This window comes from Macrotis lagotis, chromosome 4, assembly GCF_037893015.1.
Source record: "Macrotis lagotis isolate mMagLag1 chromosome 4, bilby.v1.9.chrom.fasta, whole genome shotgun sequence".
In the NCBI taxonomy this organism is placed as follows: Eukaryota; Metazoa; Chordata; class Mammalia; order Peramelemorphia; family Peramelidae; genus Macrotis; species Macrotis lagotis.
Window position 1 is genome coordinate 89,694,466 of NC_133661.1, and position 27,515 is coordinate 89,721,980.

Genomic DNA, 27,515 nt, shown 5'->3' on the forward strand with positions numbered 1-27,515 from the left:
GAGTACCTGGGTTCAAATTTGGCCTCAGACACTTAATAATTACCTAGCTGTGTGGCCTCGGGCAAGCCACTTAACCCCATTTGCCTCGCAAAAACCTAAAAAAAAAAAAAAAAAAAAAAAAAAAAAAAAAAAAAAAAGATTGTCCAGTGATGAAGGTACATGGATCATGTACAATATGTTTATGATGATTCTCTAGTTAGAGTGCCCTCCTCAGGCTGCATGTTTTAATAACAGCTGATATTTCAAATTATAACATTACTTTTAATCACAGCATTGATTCAATGGCTTCTATTTTAGGAAATAAGTCTATTTAGTCCAATAAACTTTTAGAAATGAAGAAACTTAGTCCCAAGAAGGTAAAGTGACTCTCCTGAGATCAAACAAGAGTGTAATCAGAGAATCAGAGTGGGATGTGAACCCAGGTCTTGTACATGAAGATGTGAAGTACCACCTTGAACTATAGAATTATGCATTGCTCACCCATGATAAAGAACCTGAACATAGTTTTATTGCTAATAACATATTCTATTGTTACTTTGATTTTATGTATTTCATTCTTGGTGAAATAACTAATTGTATTGTATTGTATTGAATTCCCCTTTCTTCATGCTTTCAAACATAATTTTCTAAACACTTTAAATCCTGACTGACTGCAAATCATCTGTCATAGGTAAGTTTCTGATCCACTATTTTCAGAACAATTTTGTGCCCTATTTTGTTGGTTCTACCTATGAAACTTCATAATTTAAATTTTGATTTACATTCTAATCCTGACTGGTTCTTTTTTATTCTGGCTTTGAGATATTTGATAGACTATTCTTTCTTGGCTTGATGTAGGACTCAATATTCAGTAGAATATATAAAATTCTCTAAAACAAGTTACTATCAAGAGAAAAGGGAGATTTTATGATATCCCAGTCAAGAGCTGACCCTGAAGTCAAGAAAATTTGGGTTCAAATCCTGTCCTAGCACAATTTTAAAATATTCAGGGATACACTGATAGGTACTACTACTGCCAATTATACTTATCAACACACAAAGATATTTTAATAATAATTTTCTTTTGTGTTTTGCATAGTTCAATGGTACACGAAAATCAACTGGCCAAAGTAGCATTTTCAAGTCTTATGTAGGACAAAACAGGATGTATACAATTGGAATTTTATAGAGGGCAAAGGGGAACATTGAGATTTCCATATCAAAGAATTGAAAACAGGTAAATTAATGATTAGATCAGCAAATATTAGGGAATTTTAATTGGAATGTATAGATAGGGCATGAACTAACCAGATCACCAGATGCAAAGGGAAATTTCTCAACTTAAGTAAATAAATAGGAGTAAAAAAGCTGAACCAGAAATGTTTTTATTATTATCCAGAGCTAAACTTTTGGGGTCTCAGCTAAATTTTAAAAGCTTCAACTAATATATATCTTATCTCAGATAAAATATCAACTATACTGACTTTCTCACGGACTCATTTGGCTTTATGACTTTGGACAAATCATTTTATCCTTCAATGGCTTAGTAGCTACAGTGACTCTCTTATTCTTTAAGTTGCAAAATAATTGATGATGTGTATTGGTAGAGGGGATTTCCACACTATGAGCTTCAGACACCCCAGAGCTCTAAAATGGAGGCTTATGCCTCTAACCCACTATTTCATTGGGAATAAAAATGATCCCATCCTGGGCTAGTGGGAGATGCCTCCAACCCCATTTAGTAATAATAAAAATAATTTCATCAGACATGACCAACGTGTTGCTGTATTTTGCTTAATAATGCTTTTGTTGCATAATGAGAAATGGCAAGAATGTTTCTTTAATAATGTAATAATCATGATTTTGCACAACTAAAGTGATTTTTTTTTTTAGCCAAGTTAGTAAGTGACAGAATCAGGGCATGAATAAAAAAAGGGTCTTTTATCACCAAATCTACATTTACAAGGATGTCCACTTTTTAGCTAGCATCTGAATGTAATAGGATTTTATGTTTCAGAACTGAAAAGGATCTTAGAGATTGATTAGCCTATCCTCATTTCACAGGTGAAGAAACTGAGACCTTATAAGGGTAAGTGACTTGCTTGAGGTCATACAAATTATAAGTAGCAGACCTAGAATTTGAACCCAGTTTTTCTGACTCTATATCCAGGACTCTTTCTATTATGTCAAGAGAAGTGGTCTGCTAGGTCAGCCTGTTAAATATTTATTAAGTATTACTATGTGTGAGGGACTGACCTAAGTGTTAGGGAGATCAGAAAGGCAAAAGTTCAGTCCCTGCCCTCAAAGAGTTTACATTCTAATGAAGAAAAATACAAGTGCAGGAATACTTCAGAGAAGACATCCTACCTGAGAAGGGAGGGTGTGATGTACCAGAGAGCTGCCCAATAGACCTGAAGGACAATCTGCCTTGCTAAATATTCTTAGTGTTTACTGTTTTGTACAGGATCATGGAAAGTTTAGAACTAGGAGGGACTTTAAAGATTATCAAATCTAATCTCTTTTTATATGAATATCTATTTTAGAACCAGTCTTTATCTCATCTCTCACTCATATTGACTTGTCAAGCTATCTAAAGCAAGGTTGGAGTAATTCTGAGGGTCTCTTTCTAAAATTAATAGCTTGAGTCCACATTCTGGTGTATTCTTCCCAATATCAGTCATTTACAGGGATGTCATTGGTTGAACCCATTGATTAAAACTCTAGTATCATTTACTTAATTAAGAGCATTTGGCTTTTATAAAGGGACATTTCCTGAGAGGATCTGGTAAGAACAGAAGTAATAAAACACTCCTTTTCCCTAATACTTAGGTTCATCCTCTTCTCTATACTATCTTGGTTCTTGGAGAGAATGGGCTCAAACTTAAAGTATTTGCTACAAAGCATTTGCCCCACTGAGTTAACTTCTCACTACAGTATAGTGAGTCACTTCCTTACTTTAGGGTCCAGCATCTGATACTCCACTACTCCCATGGGTTGAGAAGGTCATTGGTGCCATATCAGGTTTGACAGGGGGTAAATTCTGGTATGGGCAGCAGTCCCTGGACTTTTTGAGATTTCACAAGACCCTATACCAAAGGAAAGAAGACACAGATATACAGGAGATAGAAACACCAACAGGGACTTATTGGGAGTTGTATGGTAGGAACCCAGGTGTGGACCCTCTTACAGTTTTTGCCTCACTTGTTCTCAGATTGGTTCAATCAATCAGTCCCTGTTCAACAATGAGACCTTTCTCCTCACCCGTCAATAAGCAAACATTAAACAGTCAAAGAATGTCTACACATTCCAAAATCCAAGGGAATTCAAGGGATTATCAAGAAGAAAACAATGCACATGCTCATTAGGCTTGAGTTGTTCTCAGTCCCTTATAATATAAAAATGACAAAAATAAGTTGTCTCAGAAAACAGTGACACTTCCAAAATAAGATAGATAATGACTATCAGAACTCAAATTTGAAATAACATTTCTTCCATTCCAGCATACTGGCTGCCTTCGAAGCTATAGGAATTTTTTTTTCCACATAGCAGACTGGAGGTCTCTTCATGTTTGAATAATCTCTTAAAGTTTGGTTATCATCTGTTCCCCAATCAGAGATGGTCCTCCACCACAACTGCTAAATAAAGATCTCTTTGTTACTTTTCCACTTCTCTTTCGTGGCCTTCTTTCATTCTTCCCAGAACTGCACCTCCTTCTCATCCCATTTCACAAAGAGCTTCAATCTACACCAAGAGAACCCTAATTACTGAATTTGTAGAAGAACATAAACAAGCCTTATAGGCTGAATGGGTAATGGTCAGCAAAGTGATCGAATCACTAGGGTGCTATAATCTTAAGGTGTACCCTGAAAATGGCCTCAGAGGTTTCCATTCCTAGTCTTCTTAACATTTTAATACAAGTTCTCCAAGATAGACGGGTCTTCAGTCTCCTTAGTTATGAATCTCAAATGGTTGAATTTCTGTGACTGGGTGGAGATGCTATTTTGCTGAGAGTTAGAGTAATGGAAAAAGGTCCTATCAATGTCTCTGAAATCTAATAGCCTTGCCACATTGAGATTTGCTTGCCCCTCCTGTTTGTGAAAGTAACCCTGGCTCTAGACTAGAAGCCAGGATGTCTTGCCCAAGGGTCATATAAGACTGGCAAAATCATTTGATCTGGGACTTCCAAAGCAACCACAGGTAGGATTCAAAATTCAATAAATCTAGGAGTTTTTTAGGGGTGACAATTAAATGTCTGGCCAAGAATACCAAACTAGTTTTTTACCTATATAATTTTATTATGGTCTTCAAATTATGTTACAAATATCCCAATGGTCTTAGGCAGGAAAAAAACAAGGTTTCCCAATCCTGCTCTTGACTAATCTTTTTTTAGAATTCCAGGAGCTATGATTGAAGTGAATCCTCAGAGTATATCTATGTTTTACAAGGAGCAACCTGGAAGCTCCATTTCTGCCCCCCCCCATTCTTTTTTTAAAAATTTTTATTTCTATACTTTATAATACATTACAAATACTTACAGATTATTCCCATGTTGTGAAAGATCCCTCATGAAAAAACTTCAATAAAACTAAGTACAGTGATTTCATATGAAAGACTTCATCATTCTCACATTTAAAGCACTCCCCAAATTCTCTTTAAAAAATTAACAGAAATCTATTCTCTCTTTCTCTTTCTCCATACAATACTGGGAAAAGGGGGAGGGGGAAGGGAAATCTCCTAACAAGCAAAATAAATTTCTTTAGTGGCTACATACAAAAAGTATGCACCCGAGGTCCTTTACCTCATCATCAATCCTCTAAAACTATGATAGATTCACAAATGAATTCTATCAAATATTCAAAGAACAATTAATTCTAATATCATAAAAATTGTCTTCAAAAACAGTAAAAGGAGGGATATTCCCAAGTTCCTCCTTATGAAATAGATTTGTGATATTTATATGCAATCCAAGGGTTTGGGAAAGTAACAAGAAATTTATATATTAATCAAAATCCCTAAGAAATATATATGAAAATTTTAAATAAAGCATTAATAGAGCATAAAACAAGATATCATAAAACAAAGATTATATATAATTACCTGGCTGGATTTATACCAGTAATATAGGGTTGACATAATATTAGGAAAACTATACATTTAATCACCATATTAATAAATTATATTTAGACCAATATCCCATACCTTAACACACACACACACACACACACACACACACACACACACACACACGTATATAAACTTTGTTGATTTTTTTGTTATTACTGTTATTCAGTTGTGTCTGCCTCTTCATGATCCCATTTGGACTTTTCCTGACAAAGACACTGGAATGGTTTAATAATTTCCTTCTCCAGTTCATTTTATTGAAGGAAAAGAGTTTAAGAGACTTGCCCAGGATCATATACCTAAAAAGACCAGATTTGAATTCAGGAACATGAGTTCATTTGAAGATTTCAAATCCTTTCTACATCTGAAGCATTCTTTAATCTCTCTTTTAAAAAAAAAATCTATTTTTCTCTTTCTCTCTCATCATAAAACACTGGGAAAAGTGGGGGGGTAAATCTCATAATAGATATGCATAGTCAAGCAAAAGAAATTTCTTCTGTCCATCTAACTGCCCATATGAATAAGTTACAGGAGTATAAATCTTCATTTCTTTGTTGACCATTGATTTGCCATCTGACCGTGGCAGAGGCAGTTAGGTAACACTTTATTTGGAGTGGTTCTGGAGTCTTTGAAGTCTTGAGTTCAAATCCTGCCTTAGATAGTCAACTCACTAGCTGTATGACCTTGAGCAATTCATTTAACCTTTGCCTCAGTTTCCTCAACTGTAAAATGAAGGTAATAGCACCTACTTCCCAGAATTACTTTGAGGATCAAATGAGATAATATTTGTAGTGTATTGTGCCAAATGAATGTTTATTTCTTCTCTAGCCAAGATTCTATTCAATATTTTTTGAGCATTTACTATATGTGCTAGGAGTTGGAGATACAAAATTTTTTTTAATGATAGTCATAGTCTCCAAGGAGTTAACATTTACTATAGTGGGAGATTTAGAGACTACCAACTATAGCTATAGATGGAGTGCAGCATGGGTAAAGGTACATTACAAAGTGTACTAAATACAAAAGGGACCTGAGATTTTTCATCTGTGAAAAATGAGGAGGAAATAGCTTCAAAAGCAAATTGGAGTCCTGGAGGCAAGGAGGGGGCATTTAAACAGCTGCCAAAGAGTGTACTTCTCATTTGGCAATGCAAACACTAATATCATGAAATGCTCTTCAAAGAATTGGAAAATATGAGCAGGAGATCTTGTGACTGGCCTAGAGTCCAAGTGTTAGCTGCCTCATCTGGTTGGTATGAAATTTGAGATGTGAAATAACTTTGTCAGGTTCTAACTTGAACTTTATTATCATTTTTAGCAAAAGTATGTTCACAGACATTGTTTACCAAGTACCTGAAAGTGAGTAGATTGCTACACATGCTATGAAATCTAGTCATTACCCATTTAGTTGACTGGTTCTATCAACCTCTGAAGGTGAAATAGTTGTCCCCCAAATTCATGGAGGTTATAAACCTCAATCTGGGGGGCCACCCTCCAGAATGTGGAAGCAAAGTCAGCAAAAAAAAAATGAGATTGGCCAAGAGATGACGTATGAATAGGTTGTTGATGAGAATGGTTTTATGAAACCCCCTCAGGGAAACACAAATCTAAAGTATAGTTAAAGTAAATAAACCCTTCCCTCTCACACTGAACTGTAGTGTGAGGTAATGTTGCTTTTGGGTGACTAACAAGTTGTGATCAACTCAGTGAAGAACTGTACCCAAAACTGAATTCGGGGTCTACCAGAAATTGGCCAAAAAGTGAGTAAAGGGTGAGCGAATGCAAAGGAAACCTTACAGAACCATCCATTGTGTCAAGGCAAAGGTATTGTTTCCAAAACTAGATTGATCTATTTAGAGACTAGAAAAAGGAAAGTCAAAGAGTAAGAATTTGTCAGTGTTTATTCCATAATTCCATATTGTCAGGGGAAAGGATACTTGTATTAACCATGATCTCTTTTGTTTCTTTGGAAAGTAATATAGAGAAATACCATAGGTCAAGCTATCCAAATCTGGTGGAAATAATACTTAAACAACTGTCTATGTTCATTAGCAACCTTCTGACTTTGTCAATTGACCTCCTGAGTGGGTTCACCTGGAAGGGTTCACCTGACTGGATCACTTGGAAGGAATACCCCATATAAAAGACTGTCACCAAGTCTCTTGTCTCTGTAAATTGGCAAAATGGCCTCCTGGTTTTTAAGTTAGACTATTAATTTTGTAAGTTCAGAATAGGGTAAATCTACTTCCAGTATTCACTAACCCTGGACAAGGCAATCAAATTGAATTTTCTTCTGAACTGGAAAACTGACCATCAGACCAATGGGACTTAACTCTATCAGTCAACCATTTCTTTGATATTTTCTTTTAGGTGCATTAAATCTGGCAACGGCCTTAAAAAAATCCCCCAAGTTTTTTCATATACTTTGCATAATATATCGAAAGAGTGATTTATTTCTTCTTCTAACACTTAGTGTTTAACTATGGCCAGGTCCCTGTAGTTTCTTGGAGGTTCAGTTTCCTTCTCTGTAAAATGATTGTAACTCTGGTGCTCATCTCAGAAGAGTATTGTGAGGTTCAAATGAGATTTTATTTGTAACCTGTTCCATAAAAATCAGAGTTGAACTTGGAGTCAGAAAACCTGGGTTTCACTTTGACCTCCAATTGAATTAGCTCTGTGAACAGTCAGATCATTTCATCTCTCTGAGACCTGGCCGACACATCTCTAAAAGAGTTAAAAATAATGGTAACCTACCTTACATGGTTATTGTGAAGATCAAATGAAATTATGCAAATATAGTATCTTGCAGACTTTAAAGTCCTAAATAATGGTCAGTCATGACCCTTTGAAGGGTCATATTATTATTATTAATTAATGGTACCTGATAAATGATACCATGTCTTATTTAAAGTTTATATTTCCCTGAGCTCCTAGCACTATGCTCACTCAACACACAGAAGATGCTTAATAAATTTTGTTGAATGAATAAATGAATCTAACCAGAAATATACAGATCCAGAAATACGCTTTTTGACACAGGATTCTTTACATTTGTGGATTTGAGGATACTAACTCCAATGCCTCAGAGTAATGAGACACAATCCATTGTGTTCATTACCTGATTGCAAACAGATGCTAGCTGTTTGACCCTAGAAAGCTATCTCTTTTGCCTGGTTCTATTTGATTTACAACACTGGTGTATGACACTGGAGTTAATCTGTAGTTAAAGAACAATCTGGGCCCCAGTCCATGTGGACTAGTCTGGCACAATAAAATTTCCCCTTTTTTGGTTACATACTAAGACACTTGTCACACTTTGTCAATTTTAAACACCATTATTAAAAATATTTAGGAAACCTCAGGCAATAATCGTGAGAAAATACTCTTATTTTTGCTATACATGGAGATTTCACAAGGGACCAGAAGTATAGACATAAACTTATCCTTACAAATTACAATTTTTAAAATGCACTTTTGTTTATTTATAGTAAGTCATCGGCTTCTCAACCATGCTCACTGAGACATTGGCCAGGTCCTGTTGATTTTTCACATGTTACTCAATCATCCCTTCCTTTTTATTCCTATTACTACCACTCTGTTTTAGGACCTCATCATCTCACATTTGGAATATTGGAATACCTTTCTAACCAGTTTTGGCTGCCACTATTCTTTTCTTCCTTCTATTAATTTTCCAAACTGATGCCATATTAACCTTCCTAAACATCATTTTCTCATGTAATTTCCCTTCCCAGATTTCTCTCTATAGCTTCCCACAGCCTAGGATAATAATCTAAATGCCTTTGCTTGGCATTCAAGGTCCTTCATGCCCATTTTTTCAGGACCTTCCAGACACAAATCCTCTATTCTCACTAAACTTATCAATCCTTTTCCCTATTGTGCTTTCTTTTCTATATACTTTTTGTGCGTTACCTCTGTCTGGAATATGTTCAGTATCAAAATATGGAACTTTTTAAAGTACTAGTTCAATTCACCCTTCCCAAAAATCTTTTTTTCTTTTCATTTCTTTTCTTTTCTTTTCTTTCTTTCTTTCTTTCTTTCTTTCTTTCTTTCTTTCTTTCTTTCTTTCTTTCTTTCTTTGGTCATATTATCTTCCCTTGTCTGAACTCCTACAGCACTTTGCACCTCTCCCTCGCTTGTGGCTCTTCTCATTTTTGGTCTAGCATCCTAAGCAGTCTTCTCCCTGAGTTTATCTCTTTCCCCCCCCCCCAGATTATAAGCTCTTCAGAGATGGGCACCAAGGCTTCTCCTCTTTGAATCTTCCACAACAAACAGGGTGATGACTGACATGCAAAAATTTGTATTTGAATAATATTGCAAGATATCTAAAGGAAATTGTTTTTTCTGACCCAGTAAAGAGCATATGGAGAAAGGATTTAACAACACTGGCAGCACCAGTATGTTGATTGACACCAAGATTTTATAATAATTTCATTTTGAAATAAAAATTTCCATCTTAGTCCCATTTTTATCAGCATGTCAATTTTTAAAAAATGTTTATTAATGCAACTTAATCCTTTGAAGTATCCTTAAAGTCTAGTCCTTCTAAGATTATCATATGAATGTTTCCCCTGAAGGCAGGATAAGAAGCACAAATTTATAGAATTAGATGAACAGATTTATTCAACCATAATCTGAGATTTGAAATGGGAGAGTATTGTGGATTATCATTCATAGACCTTTCAGGAAAGGGAATTATTTGAATCAGCACTACTAGAGTCAATGGGTTGAATTAAGTGACTTTTCAAAATTCTTTTCCAGGTCTATGATTGAATAATTTTTGTTAACTACAGAATATATTCAATTCAATTCAAGGCAAGTCAACTAAGTAACTACTCTGATCAAGGCACCATCTAGGTGTCCGGAGTTCAAAGACAAGAAGTAACAATCCCTGACCTCAGACCTTCTATTCTATTGGGGTATACAGATAAGTTTGGACAAAATATAGACAAAGTCAATACAAAGTAATATTTGGAGAGGAGGGATCAAGAAAGGGCTCGTAAAAGAGTAGGAGATGGTTCTTGGCTGAGATTTGAAAGGAAAGTGTTTTGTATGTAGGGGACAACCAGCCCAAAGTCTCTGGGATGGTAGATGGACTTGCATTGAAGGGAACAAGAAGTTGGGTTAAATTTTAGAAGTCAAGTAGGGGAAGTAATGTGAAATTATTCTAGAAAGCATTCAGATTATAAAGGGCTTTAAAGGCTTAAACAGAGGGATTAATATCTTATCCTAGAGGCAGAGAAGTTTCTTAACCAGAGCAGTGGCATGGTCAGACCTGTGCTTTAGGAATATTAATTAGGTGGCTATGTGGAGATTGATTGAAGAGGGATGAGACTGATTGCAAGGAGATCAACTAAGAGGTGAAAAAAATTGAACTGAAGTGACCGGCTACATGACCTGAGAGGAGGGGATGTATATGAGATGTTGCAGAAGTGGACTTAGACAAGCCTTGGCAGTTAATTGGGGCATTGGGGGAGAGGAAGAGAGAAGTGAAAAGATGACTCAAAGCTTTCCAACCTACGTGACTGGAAGGATGATGGTATCCTTGAGCCAAATAAGAAAGCTGGGAAGAAGGGCAAGTTTAAGGGAGAAATAAAATGAGTTCCATTTTGGACATAATGAATTTGAGACATATACATGAAAATTTTTGTTTTCCTATAAAGAAAATAATCAAATTTAACTTTTCATTGCTATCCTATAATATTCTAAAGATATAGAAAGATCAAAGAATAGTAATGTTTAAAACACCTTAGGAATCAAATTATGCAATTCCCTCATTTCACAGATGAGAATAGTGAAACCCAGAGAGGCTAATAGTTCCAGATCATACAGATTCTAGGAACTAGCCAATATTATGTTCCAGATCATCCAATTCTGAGTCTAGAACGTTTCCATTTTAATGCAGCTGTCTCCTAAAGTAAGAGCTTTGTTTAACATGAAATAAATTACTTTTCCAAAAAACTTTTCAAAGTTATATAGTTTTTTTTTCCCATCACCACTTTAGGGAAAAAATCTGAAATTTATTTGCTTATATAGAACCATAGAAGTTTTTAGAACCCCCAGTAACTTCTAATATCTCCAGACCCAAACACTAAATTATAACAAGATGGTAATGAGTCTTTAAAATTAAGTGATCTAGTGAAATAATATGTAGATTCCCCAAGTCTTAGGTTCAAGCTTGGGTCAGTTTTTTATCTGTTTTATTAATAACTACCATTGAGAATCGTTCTAAGAAACACACACATTTTCTACAATCACCATGATGGCTTAAATGAATAATCACCACTTCTAAAAAAAAGTCTATTAGGAGCTTAGACATTAGAAATCATCTTGCTCAAATCTCTCATTTTACAGATGAAGAAATCTGTCTGGAAAGTTATTTTGTTTTGTGAAAATCCTAAGAAGAGTAAGTACAAATGCAATTATAAGCCAACATGATTAAGAGCTTATAAATAACTTATTTTCCATAAAGTCTTTATCAAATACCTTCTTAAATTACATTGCTGCTTAATTACAAATGTGTGATATTAAGACCTTTTGCTGACAAAATCATTAAACTGTAGAATTTAAGTCTGGAAGGGAATGACCTTTAATCATTGAACCCAATCCTTTATTTACCACATAAAACTGAGACCCAGGAAAACTAGGCTATTTGCCATTATTTTACTTTAAAAACAATTGGATTTTGGGAAGAAAGAAATAAAATCCTTCTTATTTAAAAAAACACAAAATAAAAACACAAATAAGTTATAAATTTTACCATGTGAGAAAAAAAATAAAAAGGCTTTTCAACACTTATCCCTTTAATCTCAGCTGCCAAACTGGTTCGAAGTACATGACAATTAAAGGAATAAAGCAAACAGGATCTGTGGCTTACTTACCCAGTATTCTTCTAGCATGAATAAGAATAAGGAAAAAAAGGCCACTCTCTTCCTGAGTTTATAACTTTGCACCACTGTTTTTCTCTCTCCCGACTCATAGTCCCCCTTTTCACCCCTAGGATCACATGAAGGCAAAGCGTTCTATAAATGTGAGTTGGCTTAAGGTTGAGAACACTATGCTGGATGGCGGCGAAGTGTAAGGAATCTGACCCTGGTTGCTTTATTGCTGTGACACGTCAGTTCTCAAAAGGAATTTTCAGTCGCAAGATGAGAATAACACAAGAGGCAGTAAACTCCCAGGTAGAGCTGAGGGGGGCTATCCTTTTCTCCAACTGTAGTTTTAGGAAAATTGGGCCACCTCTTTGGAAAATGAAAGCATCCTGGACAACCTTCCATAGCCAGATTCATTTAACTGAAACAGAAGTACTTTGACTTGGCCAAATTGTGCTTTAAACTAAGACTAAGGGAGAAAAACAATCTAGAAAGTAAATAGATCTCCTAATGGTGGCAGGTAAGACTGTGTAGCCTCTGTAAATATCATAAAACAGAGCAGTTGTCTTTTTCTTGGAATATCTTAAATAAATCTTTCCTTATTGAATTCTCAAAGTCAACCTGCCTTATTGGAAATGTTTAGGTTTTTTAAAACTTCTATTGTCATATTTTTTGGCCTCAACCTAGGAGGTAGTATAGATCTAAGTTCAAATATTGTCTCTGACATTTACTAGCAGTGTAACAGTATACAAGGCACTGAATCTCCCTGAGCCTTAGGCAACTCTCTAAAACTATAAATAGGTTTTATTTCTGGACAATTCAAAAGAATTCCTATACTGAATTATAACATTATTATTTTTTGACTGGTCTAATTTTTTTTTTGTTTTAAAACATTTTTTGATTTTTTTATCAACAAGTATTTGTTATAAGTGCTTACTATGTGATAAATGCACAAAAATGGCAAAAATAATCTCTGCTTAAAACATTTACATGGGGTAGGGAGTTAACATCTTTTATTTGAAATTTAAGAAAGAAAATGGTCATTTCCATAAGAAAGTTGGATAGAAAAAAAAACAGAGAATTGCATGGAAAACTACAGATCCGTTATGTTCAATTTACTATTCCTTTCAAATATACTGTAGTAATTTGCTATTTCCTTCTGCAGCTCATTTTATAGATAAGAAAACAAAGGCAAAAAGGGTGAAGTAACTTGTCCAAGGTCACACAGATAGTAAGTATCAAGTATCTGAGACCATATTTGAACTCAGGTCCTCCTGGTGCTCCACTGTGCCATCTAACTACCCCATATATTTATAATATATATGTATATATAAACTCATACACAGATATATACATATAACATACATATATACATATATATTATGTGTATTTGTGTATGTCTTTATATATACATACATATGTATATATAAAACATTTTCCTTCATAGGACCTTTGCAATTAATTTTAGTATTTGTAATAAATTAGATTGACTTGATCACTCAAAGTTGTCCTTAAAACAATGCGGCAGTTACTTTATACAATGTTCTCTTGGTTCTGCTCATTGTTTTCTTCATTATTTGGTGTAGGTCTACCCATGCTTTTTTAAAATCATCAAACTCATCATTTCTTAGAGTAATATTCCATCATGAACATATACCACAATTTGTTTAGCCATTCCCCAATTGAGAGGCATCCCAGGTTCCAATTCTTTACCATCACAAAGAGAGTTGCTATAAACTTTTTTAGAAGCTATAGGTTCTTTCCATTTTTTCCTAAACATCTTGGGAAACACCTAATAGTGGTTTTATTGAGTCAAAGGTTTAAGAAGTTTAATAATTCTTTGGGCATAATTCTAAATCTCTCTCCAAAATAGTTGGATTAACTCACAGATCCATCAACAATGAATTAGGATCCCAATTTTTACACATTCCTTTTAATATTTGTCACTTTCCCTTTCTATCATTTTAGTCAATATGATGGATGTAAAATGCTAGCTTAGGCTTTCATATAATTTATATCCCCAATCTGTTCTTGTGACTTATTCAGTATTTCTCAAGTTCAAAGAAACACAGAAAAAAAGACCGATCTTTCTGATTTTGTAAGTTTTCAAAACTTCTTTCCTAATCATGATTCTTTATCTACCCCCTAGAATCACATGAAAGCATTCTACTAATATGGGTTGGTTTTAAGATTGAGAAATCTATGAGGGAAGAAACATCTCCCAGAGAGCTATCCCATAAAACAAAGAAGGAAAAATAAAAATATATATTTAACCAAACTTACATATCAAAAAAGTTTATCAGATATAGAAGCAGGAGAGGAACTTTCTCAAATTTCTTCTTTTGGGTCAGGCTTTTTGTTACTGTTGTTCAGTTGTTTAGTCCCATCTAACTCTCCATGACCCTATTTGGAGTTTTCTTGGCAAAGATCATTGACATTTCCTTCTGCAGCTCATTTTACAGATGAGGAAACTGAAGCAAAAAGGGTATAGTGACTTTCCCAGGGTTACACTTCTAGAAAGTATCTGGGGTCCAGGTTTAAACTTTTATAATTTCACTGTATTGTTTGAATAATTTTGTTGCTATTGTAATTTTAATTCACATTCTAATAATAGTATATATTATTTTCATGGTTCTGCTCACTTCACTTAGCATCAGTTCATTATGAGTCTTCCTGTATTTCTCTACATTCATCATATTCATTGACTCTTACAGCACAGTATTATATTACATTCAAGTAACTGGCTTCAATTAATAGGCATCTACATTTCTTCTTTATTAACTACTACAAAAAGTGCTGTTAAAAATCTTTTCTGGTACACAGGGTCTTTCTTTTTCTCACTGAGATCCTTGGGCTATATGTGTAGTGGTGGAATCACTGGTCATCCTAGACTATTAACATTTTAGTCACTGTCTTAGCATGCTTTCAAAATGTTTTCCACAGATCATTAGATCATTTTATATACCCACCATCTGATCCACCTTTCTTTCTACAAACCTTCCAACAACAACTTTCTATTTTTTCAGTTTATAATTTCTGTTAGGAGGCACAGTGGATAGAGCATTGGGTTTAAAGTCAGGAAGATCTGAATTCATGTCTGACTTCAGACACAGATTAGCTGTGTAATACTGGGCCAGTTTCCTCAGTTTCCTCATCTGTAAAAGGAACTGCAGAAGGAAATGGAAACACTTTAGCATCTTTGACAAGAAAATTCCCAAAGGTGTCAAGAAGGTTCATACACATCTGAAAACAAATGAAAAACAATAACAACAATGATTTCATTGATATAGAAAGCTCTTGATAAGGAAATTCTCTGTAATGATAGAGAAAGCAGTGGCTCTAAAACTTAGTCTTAGAACACAGCCTAGACCTTCGGACAGTGAGAGGTTAAGTGACTTGCCAGAAACACAGAACTAGCATATACTCTAAGTAAAACTTGAATTCAAGTTTTCCTGATCCTGATTTAACAGTCTATCAATCAAACCATGCTTCCTCCAGGTATATTAAATACTTTAAATGATTGTGAGTTTAAAGCATGTGGTTGGGGTTTTAGTGATTTTTAAGATTAGCTTTAGGATTATAATCATTTAAGATTGTGAGGTTCTAAAATATCTAATAATTAAAGCATTTGACTAGATGTCAATAATCTGTCACTTACTAGTTGGGCAATTTGGGGTAAACACGAACTCTCTGAGTGTCAATTTTCTCATCTAAAAAATGGATACACTATTATTTGACTGATTTATATTATCACTAGGCTCACATTCAATTGAATTTTGGTACATTCTTTCAGAATGCTATTGCAAATGTGTGCTACTATTATTTGAATATATAGATTATAACCCAAATAATAGAATAAGTGCAACAATGATCACATGAGGCACAAGAAACATGAACATTTAAATTTTTTTTCCTTCTGTTAAGGTGATTTTTAAAATATTTTTCAGGAAAGAAAAGTACAATTCCAGGTACTTCGGAATTGAAACACTTTGAAGGATTCATTTACCACTAATGTTTTTAGTTCTCTCATCCTGATTACATGATACACAGTTAAACTGACAATCTACAGAATTTGTCTAACACAAAATTTTCAGAATTTAAAGGTCTTTTAGTCCAATCTATACCTGAAAGAGCATCCCTTTGACAACATATACAATAAATGGTTATCCAAAAAGTAAAAATCTACCAAGTCTCTAACATAGTGGGGAGCAGTACATGAGAATTATTTTCTTCTTTTTAAAAATTTTTATGTATTTATTTTTTGATTTATGGAATAAAATAAACATTTTTATGACACAGTATAATATAAAAAGATAATTGCACATGAAACTACAAATCTATTATTTAAAACTTGATATTCCTTTTAAATAGATAATGAAGGGGCATCTAAGTGAATAGAGTACCAACCCTGAAGTCAGGAGGACCTGAGTTCAAATCCAGCCTCAAACGCCTGATACTTATTAGCTTGTGACCTTGGTCAAGGTAGGCAAGTCACCTAACCCAAATGACTTGCAAATATATCTATATCTACATACATACATACATATATATATATATATATATACACACATGCAAAGTCATCAGGAATTTATTTCTCTCCTCCCCCTTGCCCTAGAGATAGCTACCATTAGACACAAATATATATATATAATTATATATATATGTATGCATGTATATGTGTCATGAGATATAATTAAAGATATATATATATATATATATAAAATGTATTTAAAATCATTCTATACATACTTTCATTTCTCAGTTCTTTCTCTGGTTGCAGATAGTCTTCTTTCATATGTCTTATGCAGTTAATTTGAGTGTTCATGCTAATTAAAATACCTATTCCCTTAAAATTATTCTTCTAAACTGGAAGGACAATTTAGGAGATCATGGAAACTTGAGGCAGCAAAGAAGGACAGCAAAAGGGAAAAAGGATAAAGAATAGTGTGTGGGGCTGTTCCACAGCAAAATGAATGCAGATCAGGACAAGAAGGCCATAGAACCCACATGCTTCTCTGATCCCTAAGTTTGATAGTTATTATAATATACTCATGTAAAACTAAAGGGGTTGACAAATACTGGCTTAATGCAGGCTCCAGGTGTAGACTCAACCCTTCACAATCACCTGCTGCTCCCTCACTCTCCTTTTCTGAATAGGTGCAGACACAGTGGTCACTGCCTTTCGCAGTCAAAACAAGCCAGTCCTCTAGGCTTGAAGAATAACATCTGGGCTCAGAATGGAACACAAGAAGAGCAGCCTGGAATGTCTTTGGAAAACTGAAAAAATTATTTTAATGATTTCAAGCTTCTTTTTGAGACAAAAACCTATTAAAATGATTGAAAACATAGAAATAACCCCTCCCAAATAATATTATTCTTCTGATGTTATATGTCAATGAGGTATGGAATACAACAGTCTCTGTTGAACTGAAATTGTAACATTATGAACATGGTATTGCCAAAAGGAAGTTATGATGTTATTTTTTTTAAAAGTAAATGATATCAAAGACACTAATAAATGAAAAGATCATCTAATCATATGGAGAGAGTGAGATCTAGCTATACAATTGACTTCTGATTTCAAGAAAACTTGTAGAATCAAATATCTCTAGTAAGAGTCTAAAATCTAGGATATATAGACAATTAACATAATATATAAGATCATTCCCCAATGGATATATGGTCAGTGAATGTGAACAAATAAATATCAAAGGATTGGTAAATTTGAGGAATTATAGGATGTTTGATTTCCCACAGGATGTAACTATTAGTTTAAAATAGTTTAACTATTAGTTAAAAAATATACATTACAAAGACTGGGGTCTGTCTATGATTATTGATTAGCTGAAAAGACACCAGCCTATGTGCAGGAATGTGAGAGTAGGACAAAAGGGGAGATAAAGAAATTGACCCCAACCAATCACGGAACTGGGAGAGGTCTTCCAACCTGGCCTAGAGATGCCAGACCTGAGATTAGGCCAAGGCTTACTCCAAATAGTCCTTGGTTGACTGAGGGTCCCTGACCTCTGCAAGTGGGTTTGCTAAATTAAAAGGATAAAGAATATTACTATACCATGCATATTACTATACATTCCCCCTGTGACAATTGAGACTCATCTAAGTAATATGCCTTATATGACCCGGGAAGGAAAACAGATTAAAGTGTGATATAGGGTGGGCATATGGATTAGAATGTATCCCTGACTATTCAGACCAATGGCTGGCTCAGAAGGGAGGAGAAACTCTCAAATTGTATATAAGACTGGACACTGTCATAATTCAGGGCTTTTTCCCATTAGGCAAGTTAATAAAAGCTATATAATAATCACTCCAGACTAAGTTTTTATAATTATGGGCCATTTATAACACTAATGACTAGATGGAAGAATGCTCCCAAAACACTAATTATAATATAAATGCAAATTGAAACAACTTTGAGATTTTGCTTCATATCCAGAAAATTGACAACAATGACAAAAGATGGGATTAATCAAAATTGGAGAGATTATGGAAAGACAGGCATATTGATGCAGTTTTAGAGGTTTTCCAAATTAATAAAATTATTCTGGAAAGCAATTTGGAACCAAGCTAAGAAAGTAACTAAAGCATCTTTATTCTTTGACCCAGAGATTCAAATGCAAGCCTAATATTAGCTAGACAAGGAGTTCAGCGACAAAAAGAAGGGACCCATATGCATCATAATATTTATTCAATACTTTTTTCTGTTAGTAAAGAATTAGAAACAGATACTCATCAATTGGCATGTGGATAAACAAATTATGATACAATGATTTAATGGAAGATTAGTATATACAAGAAATAACAAATATGATAAATACAGAAAAGTAGGAAGTTTTTTTATGAACTGAAGAAAACATACACAGTGATGACAACAATGTAAATGGAAGAAATGATGAAAACACAATGTTAATATAATGCTGTAAAATTATGATGACCAAATTTATCAACAAAGAAATGATAGATGACAACTCTCTCCCCTCATTTGTAGAAGTAGGGGATCATGAGCATGAGATATTGAATGTAGCAGACTTTTTTTTACTATTTTGTTCAGTCTAGCAGAACTTTTTTTGAACCTTCATATTTTAATATTAGAGTTAACCTTTTACAGATTAAGGGGAGTACCACAATGGCAAATATAAGGGTTATGAAACCAAAAATTATCTAAAAAATTTATCTTAGAAATAAATCAAGGGAGAATATGAAGAAAGTCTCAAGCATGTTGACTAAATTACCTTATGTTGAACTCGTGGGAGAACATGAAAAGAATCTCACAAGATGACCTATATTATAATCTTTAATGTTAAAGGAAATTCTCACATTGACTAGATTATAAGTATATTCACATAGTGAAGTATGGGAGTTGTTAGGTTGTGAAATATTCATTCTGCCCTGATTTCCTGGGTTATAATTTAAGCAAAGTGGCATGTTTAGGTTGATAGTTTGTCATCTGCTTTCCTAACTCCTTTTCTTCAGACACACATGAATGAAGATGAAGTTTATTAAATGGAACCAAATGCAATCATGCTTTTACTGCTATACAAAGAAAAGATTTTATCAGTTCAAGTACATCTAGAGTCCTACTCTAACTTGTAGAACTGGGCTAATGTCATTCATTTATGCTATCATTGTCATCTGTTTAGCCTATAATGAAACCATTTTTGTAAAGACATGTAATTCTTGCATAATTTTTTTAACCTGGAGCAGGAAGAACTGAAAATTAGTACTTTTTCTTTGAAGGAGAGGTCAAACCACATTTTTATCAGCTTCAAAGGACTGTCCAACAATCTCTGGCTTAATGGAATTTCATTGAATCAAGTTGGTAGAAATAAAATGTCTGTTGACTTTTCACACAAAGATTTTTATTGAAAAAATATTTGTAGTAATGAGAAATGGCTTGTATGTAATGCATATTGTTGTGAGTGTCATGAATGTGGATTGCATTAGATTTAATTCAATATTCAATCTTTCTTTAACATAGATTCTTAATAATTATTTTGTTCTTGACCTTGCAAGCACTTAGAAATCATTGGCAGTCATATGAAACTTTGGACATAATGTTTCCTTTGTAGTTGCTTTAACACTAATGACTAATCCTGGTTTTTCCTTTTTCTTTCTTTTTCTTTTTTGGATGAGAATTGGGTAAACTCACAGGCCTTCTTAACTCATCGACCCTTGCTCTCTATATACAATCAATGAGCAAATCAAGTTGATTCTGTATTTCCATTTCTCATCTTCATCCCCTTTTCTCTAAATACATATAGTCACCACTTTTTTTAGGTTTTTGCAAGGCAATGAGGTTAAGTGGTTTGCCCAAGGCCACACAGCTAGGTAATTATTAAGTGTCTGAGGTCAGATTTGAACTCAGGTCCTCCTGACTCCAGGGCCAGTGGTCTATCCACTGTGCCACCTAGCCGCCCCTTATAGTCACTACTCTTGTTCAAGACTTCATAACTTCTTCCCCAGACCACTGTAATAGACTTCCTGATGGGCTTTGTATCTCAAGTATCTCCCCTCTCCAATTCATCCTTTATACAGCTACTAAGGTGATGTTCATAAAGCAGAGATCTGACCAATGTCTCCCCACTCTTCATAAACTTCAGTGGCTTCAGGTTACCTGTAGAATAACTCCAATCTACTTTTCTTGCTTTATAATGAAATATTCATTACAGCCACATTTGCCCTTTTTTTTGGCTGATCCTCACCCACAACATTCCAGTGCTACTCTATGTCCATTTGCATGAAGTGGCATGTACCAGGAAGGAACACCTCTCCTTCTACCTCTTAGAAAATTTAGTTTCCTTCAAAATTTAGTTCAAATATAACTTTTCACATGAAACTTTTTTTTGAACTAGCAGATGAGTCTTCCCTCTCCCCCAAATTATACTTATAAATATAAAGTCCCATCCTTGCCCAGGTGGGTTTGGGGCAGTTCCTTGAAGGACAGCTTTGAACATCAGGTTTTATAGATGAAGGAAGACATGAGTCCTGATTGGCCAAGAGAATCAAAATGCTGCATTCCTATATGAGGGGTTTACTGAATTGATTCCAAATGCTCTTGGAAAAGACTCATAAAGAAAGAATGTCATGTGATATCATGGAGAATAGAAGACTTGAATGACAAACTGGAGCTCCTTGAATAGTAGACATGTATGAAAGCAAGTCCCATGATGTTCCTGGTCTCCAAGGTCTGCAGTTCTTTTGTTATTGCTGTTCATTTATGTCTGACTCTTCCTTAGTCATTTGGAGTATTCTTGGCAAAGATACCTTTTCGTTCTCCAGCTCATTTTAAAGAAGATGAAACTGAGGCAAATGGGGTTTAGTGATTTGCCCAGGGTCACACAGATAGTAAGGTACTAAGGCTGATTTGAACTTGGGAAGATGAGTCTTCCTGGCCCCAGATGTAGTTCTCCATCATCTCAGCCACATGGAAGATCTCATTAGGTAAGGCCAATTTCTCTTTCCTAATTTTAGTTGAGATCTTATTTTGCTCTCAGCTCTTCAATTATTCTTGTACATCTCTAGGATAGTCTAGCTTGTAGATTTTCTCCAGTTTCTATTTACTGTTTTGGATATTTACATTTATTTGATATTCATTCTTTTTGATAATCTTTTGTGTAACTAACATTTAATAGGGAGAAGTTAAGCTGGTGAACATAAATTTAGGGGACTATCATCCCTTTAAAAGCAATCAGTAGGGGCAGCTAGGTGGTGTAGTGGATAAAGCACTGGCCTTGGAGTCAGGAGTACCTGGGTTCAAATCCGGTCTCAGACACTTAATAATTACCTAGCTGTGTGGCCTTGGGCAAGCCACTTAACCACATTTGCCTTGCAAAAACCTAAAAAAAAAACAATCAGTAAATGGCTTTTCTTTTGAACCTAGATTTGTATCCCTATATTAGAGATATTTGAAGGTTAGCAGATAGAAATAATTTAATACCAAAACATCTCTTGGAAACTGCAAAGCTTGTCCAGTCTTGGTTACTTTACACCAGAGGCAGGAACCTCCACCTGTATTGATATGATGTTGCCAAGGCAACTGAAGGTGAGACTCAAAATTCCATAAATAAAATATTTTTAGGAGTGAGTTAAAGAAATGTTTGACCAAAAAAGCTATCAATGATGCTATAAATATCCAAATGACTCTTGGCAGAAAAAAAGTTCCCCATCCCTGCCCTTGACCTTCTCTGTCTCTCTCTAATTAGCTTGCTGATGGTATAGGCATACCTTCTATTCTCTGCAAAACCAAATCAGATTTGTCAGTACCTATTATGAACCAGCAGAGGCAGCTAGATGTCACAGTGTATAGAGAGCTCATACTGAAGCCAGAACCGCTGACATCAAATCCTCCCCCAGACACTTTCTAGCTATGACTCTGGGCAAGCCATTTAACCTTATTTGCCTCAGTTTCCTTGTCTGTAAATGAGCAGGAGAAGGAAGTGGCAAACCATTCAAGTATCTTTGCCAAGAAAACCCCAAATAGGCTCATTAAAAGTCAGATATGACTAATTAGGTATCAGGCACTGTTCTAAATGCTAGAGATATAAAAAGAAGTCAAAAAACAGTCCCTGCCCTCAAGGAGCTCACAATCTAATGGGGAGACAGCAAATGAATGAATAAATATGTGTAGACAAGTTATATACAGGACCACAGATTATGTACACTCATCACTCAATCACATCTCTATATTTAAACAACCTGCACACATTTATAAAGCCAACATTCTGGAGAATGTTTAACTTTTGTTCAACATTTTTTATAATTCTTTTCTGAACATATAAATGTTCAATTATGTCTTTGTACAACTTATTAATACAAATCCTCATTGGTTGTAGTCTATTTATATTGAACATGCATCTTTCCATTGCCTTTTGGATCAATTACCATTTTGATTCTTTAGAGAGTAGCTGCTGTTACACTGAGTTCGTGATCATTAAAAGCACCTTGCAATTTCCTAAATACAATTCAACTTGTTGATCTCTTTTTATTTCCTTCTGGCTTAATTTATTCATTTATAGCATCTATTCAAAGCATACACATATCTCCCTGTTTGTATATATGGTGAATGTGTATGCATATGTATATACAAATATATACATGTACATATTTATGTGAATATAGTTGAATTTATATGAAAATACTATATATTTGCATTCATATACTTCTATACATATATTTGTATGTCAACATATACACACATATATTCATGATATATACACTCTAATTTAATGGACTGCATGTTATAAACCGAGGAATCATTTTTCATCTACTTGGTTTTATCAGTTTAAATGATTATATTTTTCTCTTTAAAATGATGATCTACTTAATAATTGCCTAACTGTGCAACCTTGGTCAAGTCACTTAACTCCATAGCCTTAAATAAATAAAAAATTAACAAAAAAGGGGACAGTTAGGTGACATAGTGGATAGAGCACTGGCCCTGGAGTCAGGAGAACCTGATTTCAAATCTGACCTCAGATACGGGCAAGTCACTTAATCCCATTGCCTTAATTAAATAAAAAAAATTTTTAAAAATTAGTAAAACGATGATCTATTTTATTGAGTAGGAATTTCCTATGACAAGACGCAAGAGTTTAAGGGAGTACCTAAAAGACAAAATAATAATCTTTGCACTATATACCCCCTATGGTTTGCTTGAGGAAAGTATTTTGTAAAATTTAAAGTGTTATAAAAAACTGAACTATTATCATTTTAGAAAGTCATCATAAATAAGACTTTTCCTTGAGAGCTATTTAACAAAGAAATGGGTTGTCCAGGAAAATTGTGAGCCACTAGAAATGTTCAAGCAGAGTCTAGAGGATCATCTTTAAGGATTATTATAGAATGGATTACAATTTGCAAATAAGATTAGGATAAATTATTTTAATTGATAATTTCTATATTGTTCTTTTATTGTATAGCAACATGACATGATCATTTATACCACAACAAAAGTAGTCTTTTATCATATTTCAAACTATAACTCATCTGTACTTTTCTCATCTCACACTATTCATCTTTTTTTTAAAAATGCCTACCCATGGAGGCCTTTGCCTTTAATCTTTCAACATTAAATAAGTAGCAGTGTTGTACTCATCCTTTTGAACTCATCTCTCCCTCTTATTATATGATTGTCCTCTCTACTTTTACAATCATACATTTCTTGGTTGATACTTTAAAAAAAACACATTTCTCAAGCATAAATTCTTCTCATCAGAAATATGCTGCTGCCTATTTATGCCCACCACATGTCTTTTCCTTCTCCTTTTGGATCACCCTCAATTTTTATTCTCCAAATAATGTGCTATTCTATAATTTAAAATTATATAGTTGGACAAGATATACCTGTTAAAACATCTTAGCTGAACTGTCCTTTCACTCCAATTTCTGATGAAGAGGTGACTCTTCTTGAAGAGGTAAACCCTTCTTTATGTTCCATTGATCGCTCTCTCACTAGACCCTATCATCATCTCAAGCTAATAAAGCTTAAAGTGTTATATAAAATATTTTATGTCCAAATAGAATATTCTGTTCTATGTTAGAATAGAATATTTTATAATAGAAATTCTATATCTCCTAGACTAATAATAGTAATATATTATAGTCCATTGCTCCCTCTCTAGAGATTCTGGAATTCCTTCAAGCCACCCTCTACACCTACATATGGGGGATGACCATGTTAAAATGGTATAAACAAATTAAGTCAAACTTAAGTTTTTGTGTGCTGAAATCCTGTTTGTAGGTACAATCTATACCATTGGCATAGACTCATATCAAATAAATTGTCTGTCACATTTGAATCTGACATTATAATCTCAAAGGTAAAAAAAAATCTTTGCATAGAAGGTAAAAACACTATAACAATCTCATGTTTCTCCACATAATTCATTTTGGCAAGTAAAATGTAATAGTTCATTTCCCCTCAAATATACGATGGGAATTTTTAAACTATTAAAAATGAAAATAGCTCCAGAAAAGTCAAAACCATTTGAAATTTTCAACAATTAATGGTTTTTCTTGTATTTTTATTGTCTCTGATTTTAAAGGGAAAAACAACTGTTTGAAGAGAAAATCCACTGGAGCAGCTGAAACTAGTATAAACGAAGACAACAAACAGAGACAGTTTAAGTAGCAAAAATACAAAGGCACAAAATGAAAATTCGAAATTAAAAAAAAGAGCTTCCAGAAGGTTCAGTGGTGACTCACAGAAATCAAGAAGACCTGTCTTCGAATTCCACCTCAGATACTCACTAACTGTGTGACCCTGGTGAATAACTTAATCCTTTTGCCTCAGTTTCTTCATCTGTAAAATGAACTGAAGAAGGAAATGGCACCACTCCAGTATCTTCACCAAGAAAATTACAAATGGGGTTACAAAGAGTTGGAAACAACTAAAAACGCCTCACAATAAACTTTAAAAATATAATCTGCTATAGATTTCCATGTACTATTATTGATGGAGAATATAGACTACTGTGATTGTTTTGTATGAATGTTCTAGCTGTAGACAGTATGAAATTTAATCTATTGAAATAAGAAGTTCAAAGTTTATTTTCACATAGTATGTTGGCAGTGCAAAGTTTTTTTTGCCAGAGAAAAGAGACTTCTATTAACAAAACCAAACATTTTGTAAAACCACATAAGCAACATTAGAATGACTGTCTGCATTTTATCAGATTGCTTACAGAATGCTAAGTATAAAAACTCCCATTTGATAGATGAAACATTGGTTCCCCCTGCAGCTCTGATGATCAAAATGATGCTTGTTTAATGATAAGCAAAGCTACTTTGAATGGTTCCACTTGGTGATGTTATGCTGACAAAGATATTTGCCCATATATCTGAAGAGTTTATGATCAATTAATTGAGAAATTGAAATCTTCCCACTTCAAATAGCAAGTGGATGAAGGAGCAGATGTGGGTAAAAAGGCAAATTTCATTACATTTACTCTATGAACTGGAAACTGACTTTAGAAAAATTTGTTACTTTGTAAACTTGTGGATGATAATGCCATATTGAGAAAATAATTTAAATATAATTGATGAATTTTTTTTGAAAATAGTGTATTCTTAGAGAACTATATTTGAACACTGCACTGATTGAGCAAGGATGAAAGCAGGTTGATGATCATAAACCTGCAATTTATAACCCTTACAATTTATTTAATCTCATACATTTCTATACATCACAATGCATAGATATTTAATCTCTCCACAATTAATTTCCTTTTCTCAATCCATTAGTTGATATATGAACAGAAAGAAATGACCAAATGAGATATTAAATTAACTATTTAAAGATATGTCTTTCTTTGATTGAATTGGATGGGGCAAACCATGGCTGGGTGATAATAGGCCACACCACTTATGGCCTCCTAAAAGGTTCAAGTATCATTGTGGTGTGCACAGATCTCATTCTCGGTCTCCAGTTACCCATTCTCTTATTGTTATCCTTCTGGACTCTTCATGTGCAATGTCCCATTCCAATCTGCCCTTTCCATTGTGTTCCCTGCCAAATTCTCCTTTGAGATTCATACTATTCAGTCTATGCTAGCTTTCTATGATACAGTCTAGACCAGGATGGCTCTCTATAGACCTTTTTGACATTTTACTTTCTCACTAAGTTCAGTGTTTGGCTCAGTCTTTCTCTTCACCAAAACTCCTGCCCTCATACTAGGGAACTTTAACATTGTCAATAAACATTGTCTAATATCATGTTTGTAACTTGCTTATATATACATATATATATATATATATATATATGTCTATGTCTATGTCTATGTCTATGTCTACTTATTGTCTTCCCCTTTAGATTGTGAGCTCTCTGAGCTCCTGTCTTTTGCCTTTTTTTGTCTCCCGAACACACACACAATGTCAAAGTATAATAAACTTCTCAAAACCATAATCCTGGAAAAAGATAGATTTCTTTAGAGAATATTTAGCCTTCTTATCAGTCACCTTGATACCTTAGTAAGAAATTGACACTCCAGGTTATCTCTCCTTAAGTTAATTATGAACCCAGGAAGACAATGGTCAGGATGCTGGGATACTTGACCTGCCAGGAAGAGACAATAAGAAATCAGATAGCATTGTATGAGGATGATAGCTTTTGAGGGATATTTGGGCAACTTAATATTGTGCAACCTTCATGGTCAGGCACAATAGAGTTAATAATTTTCCAAATTTTCTGTTTTTGCATAAAAGTTCAACTCTTTCCCAGTTTGGGTGTGGTCATTACTTCAATGACCATTACCTGTAGGTTGGTGGTAAGACCTTAGAGAATAAAACTTTAAAAAATGTCTAATTTATATTTTGTCATTTTATTTTAACCCTATTTTAAGGGTTTTTTATAGTTTTAGGGTTCATAACACATACACATAAATTATTTACATGTTGACTCCCATATTAGAATGTGAAGTGAATACTTGAAGATGAGAATTGTTTTTATTCATATAGTAAGTAATTAAATAATAGTTAAGGGATTTTTCCATAATACTAACACATCTAA

At 34.1% G+C, this 27,515-nt stretch overlaps 1 protein-coding gene and 1 long non-coding RNA gene across 12 annotated transcripts in view; one reads left to right on the plus strand and one right to left on the minus strand.

Annotated features, from left to right (window-relative positions):
* The window catches only part of TACC2 (transforming acidic coiled-coil containing protein 2), a 295,485-nt gene extending 283,282 nt beyond the window's left edge, over positions 1–12,203 (minus strand). For 9 of the 11 annotated variants that reach the window (XM_074233463.1, XM_074233458.1, XM_074233462.1 and 6 more), the window contains exon 1: positions 11,999–12,203. In XM_074233463.1, the coding sequence (XP_074089564.1) occupies positions 11,999–12,016 (18 nt within the window). In that variant the 5' untranslated portion in view covers positions 12,017–12,203. The remainder of the gene's footprint in view (positions 1–11,998) is intronic. The other 2 variants (XM_074233469.1, XM_074233468.1) reach the window with 1 other exon arrangement.
* LOC141521194 (uncharacterized) lies at positions 11,925–26,807 on the plus strand. Its single transcript, XR_012477861.1, has 3 exons — positions 11,925–12,298; positions 13,155–13,220; positions 25,054–26,807. It is a non-coding gene; the product is annotated as an uncharacterized LOC141521194 (long non-coding RNA).
* The last annotated feature ends 708 nt before the right edge of the window (positions 26,808–27,515 follow it).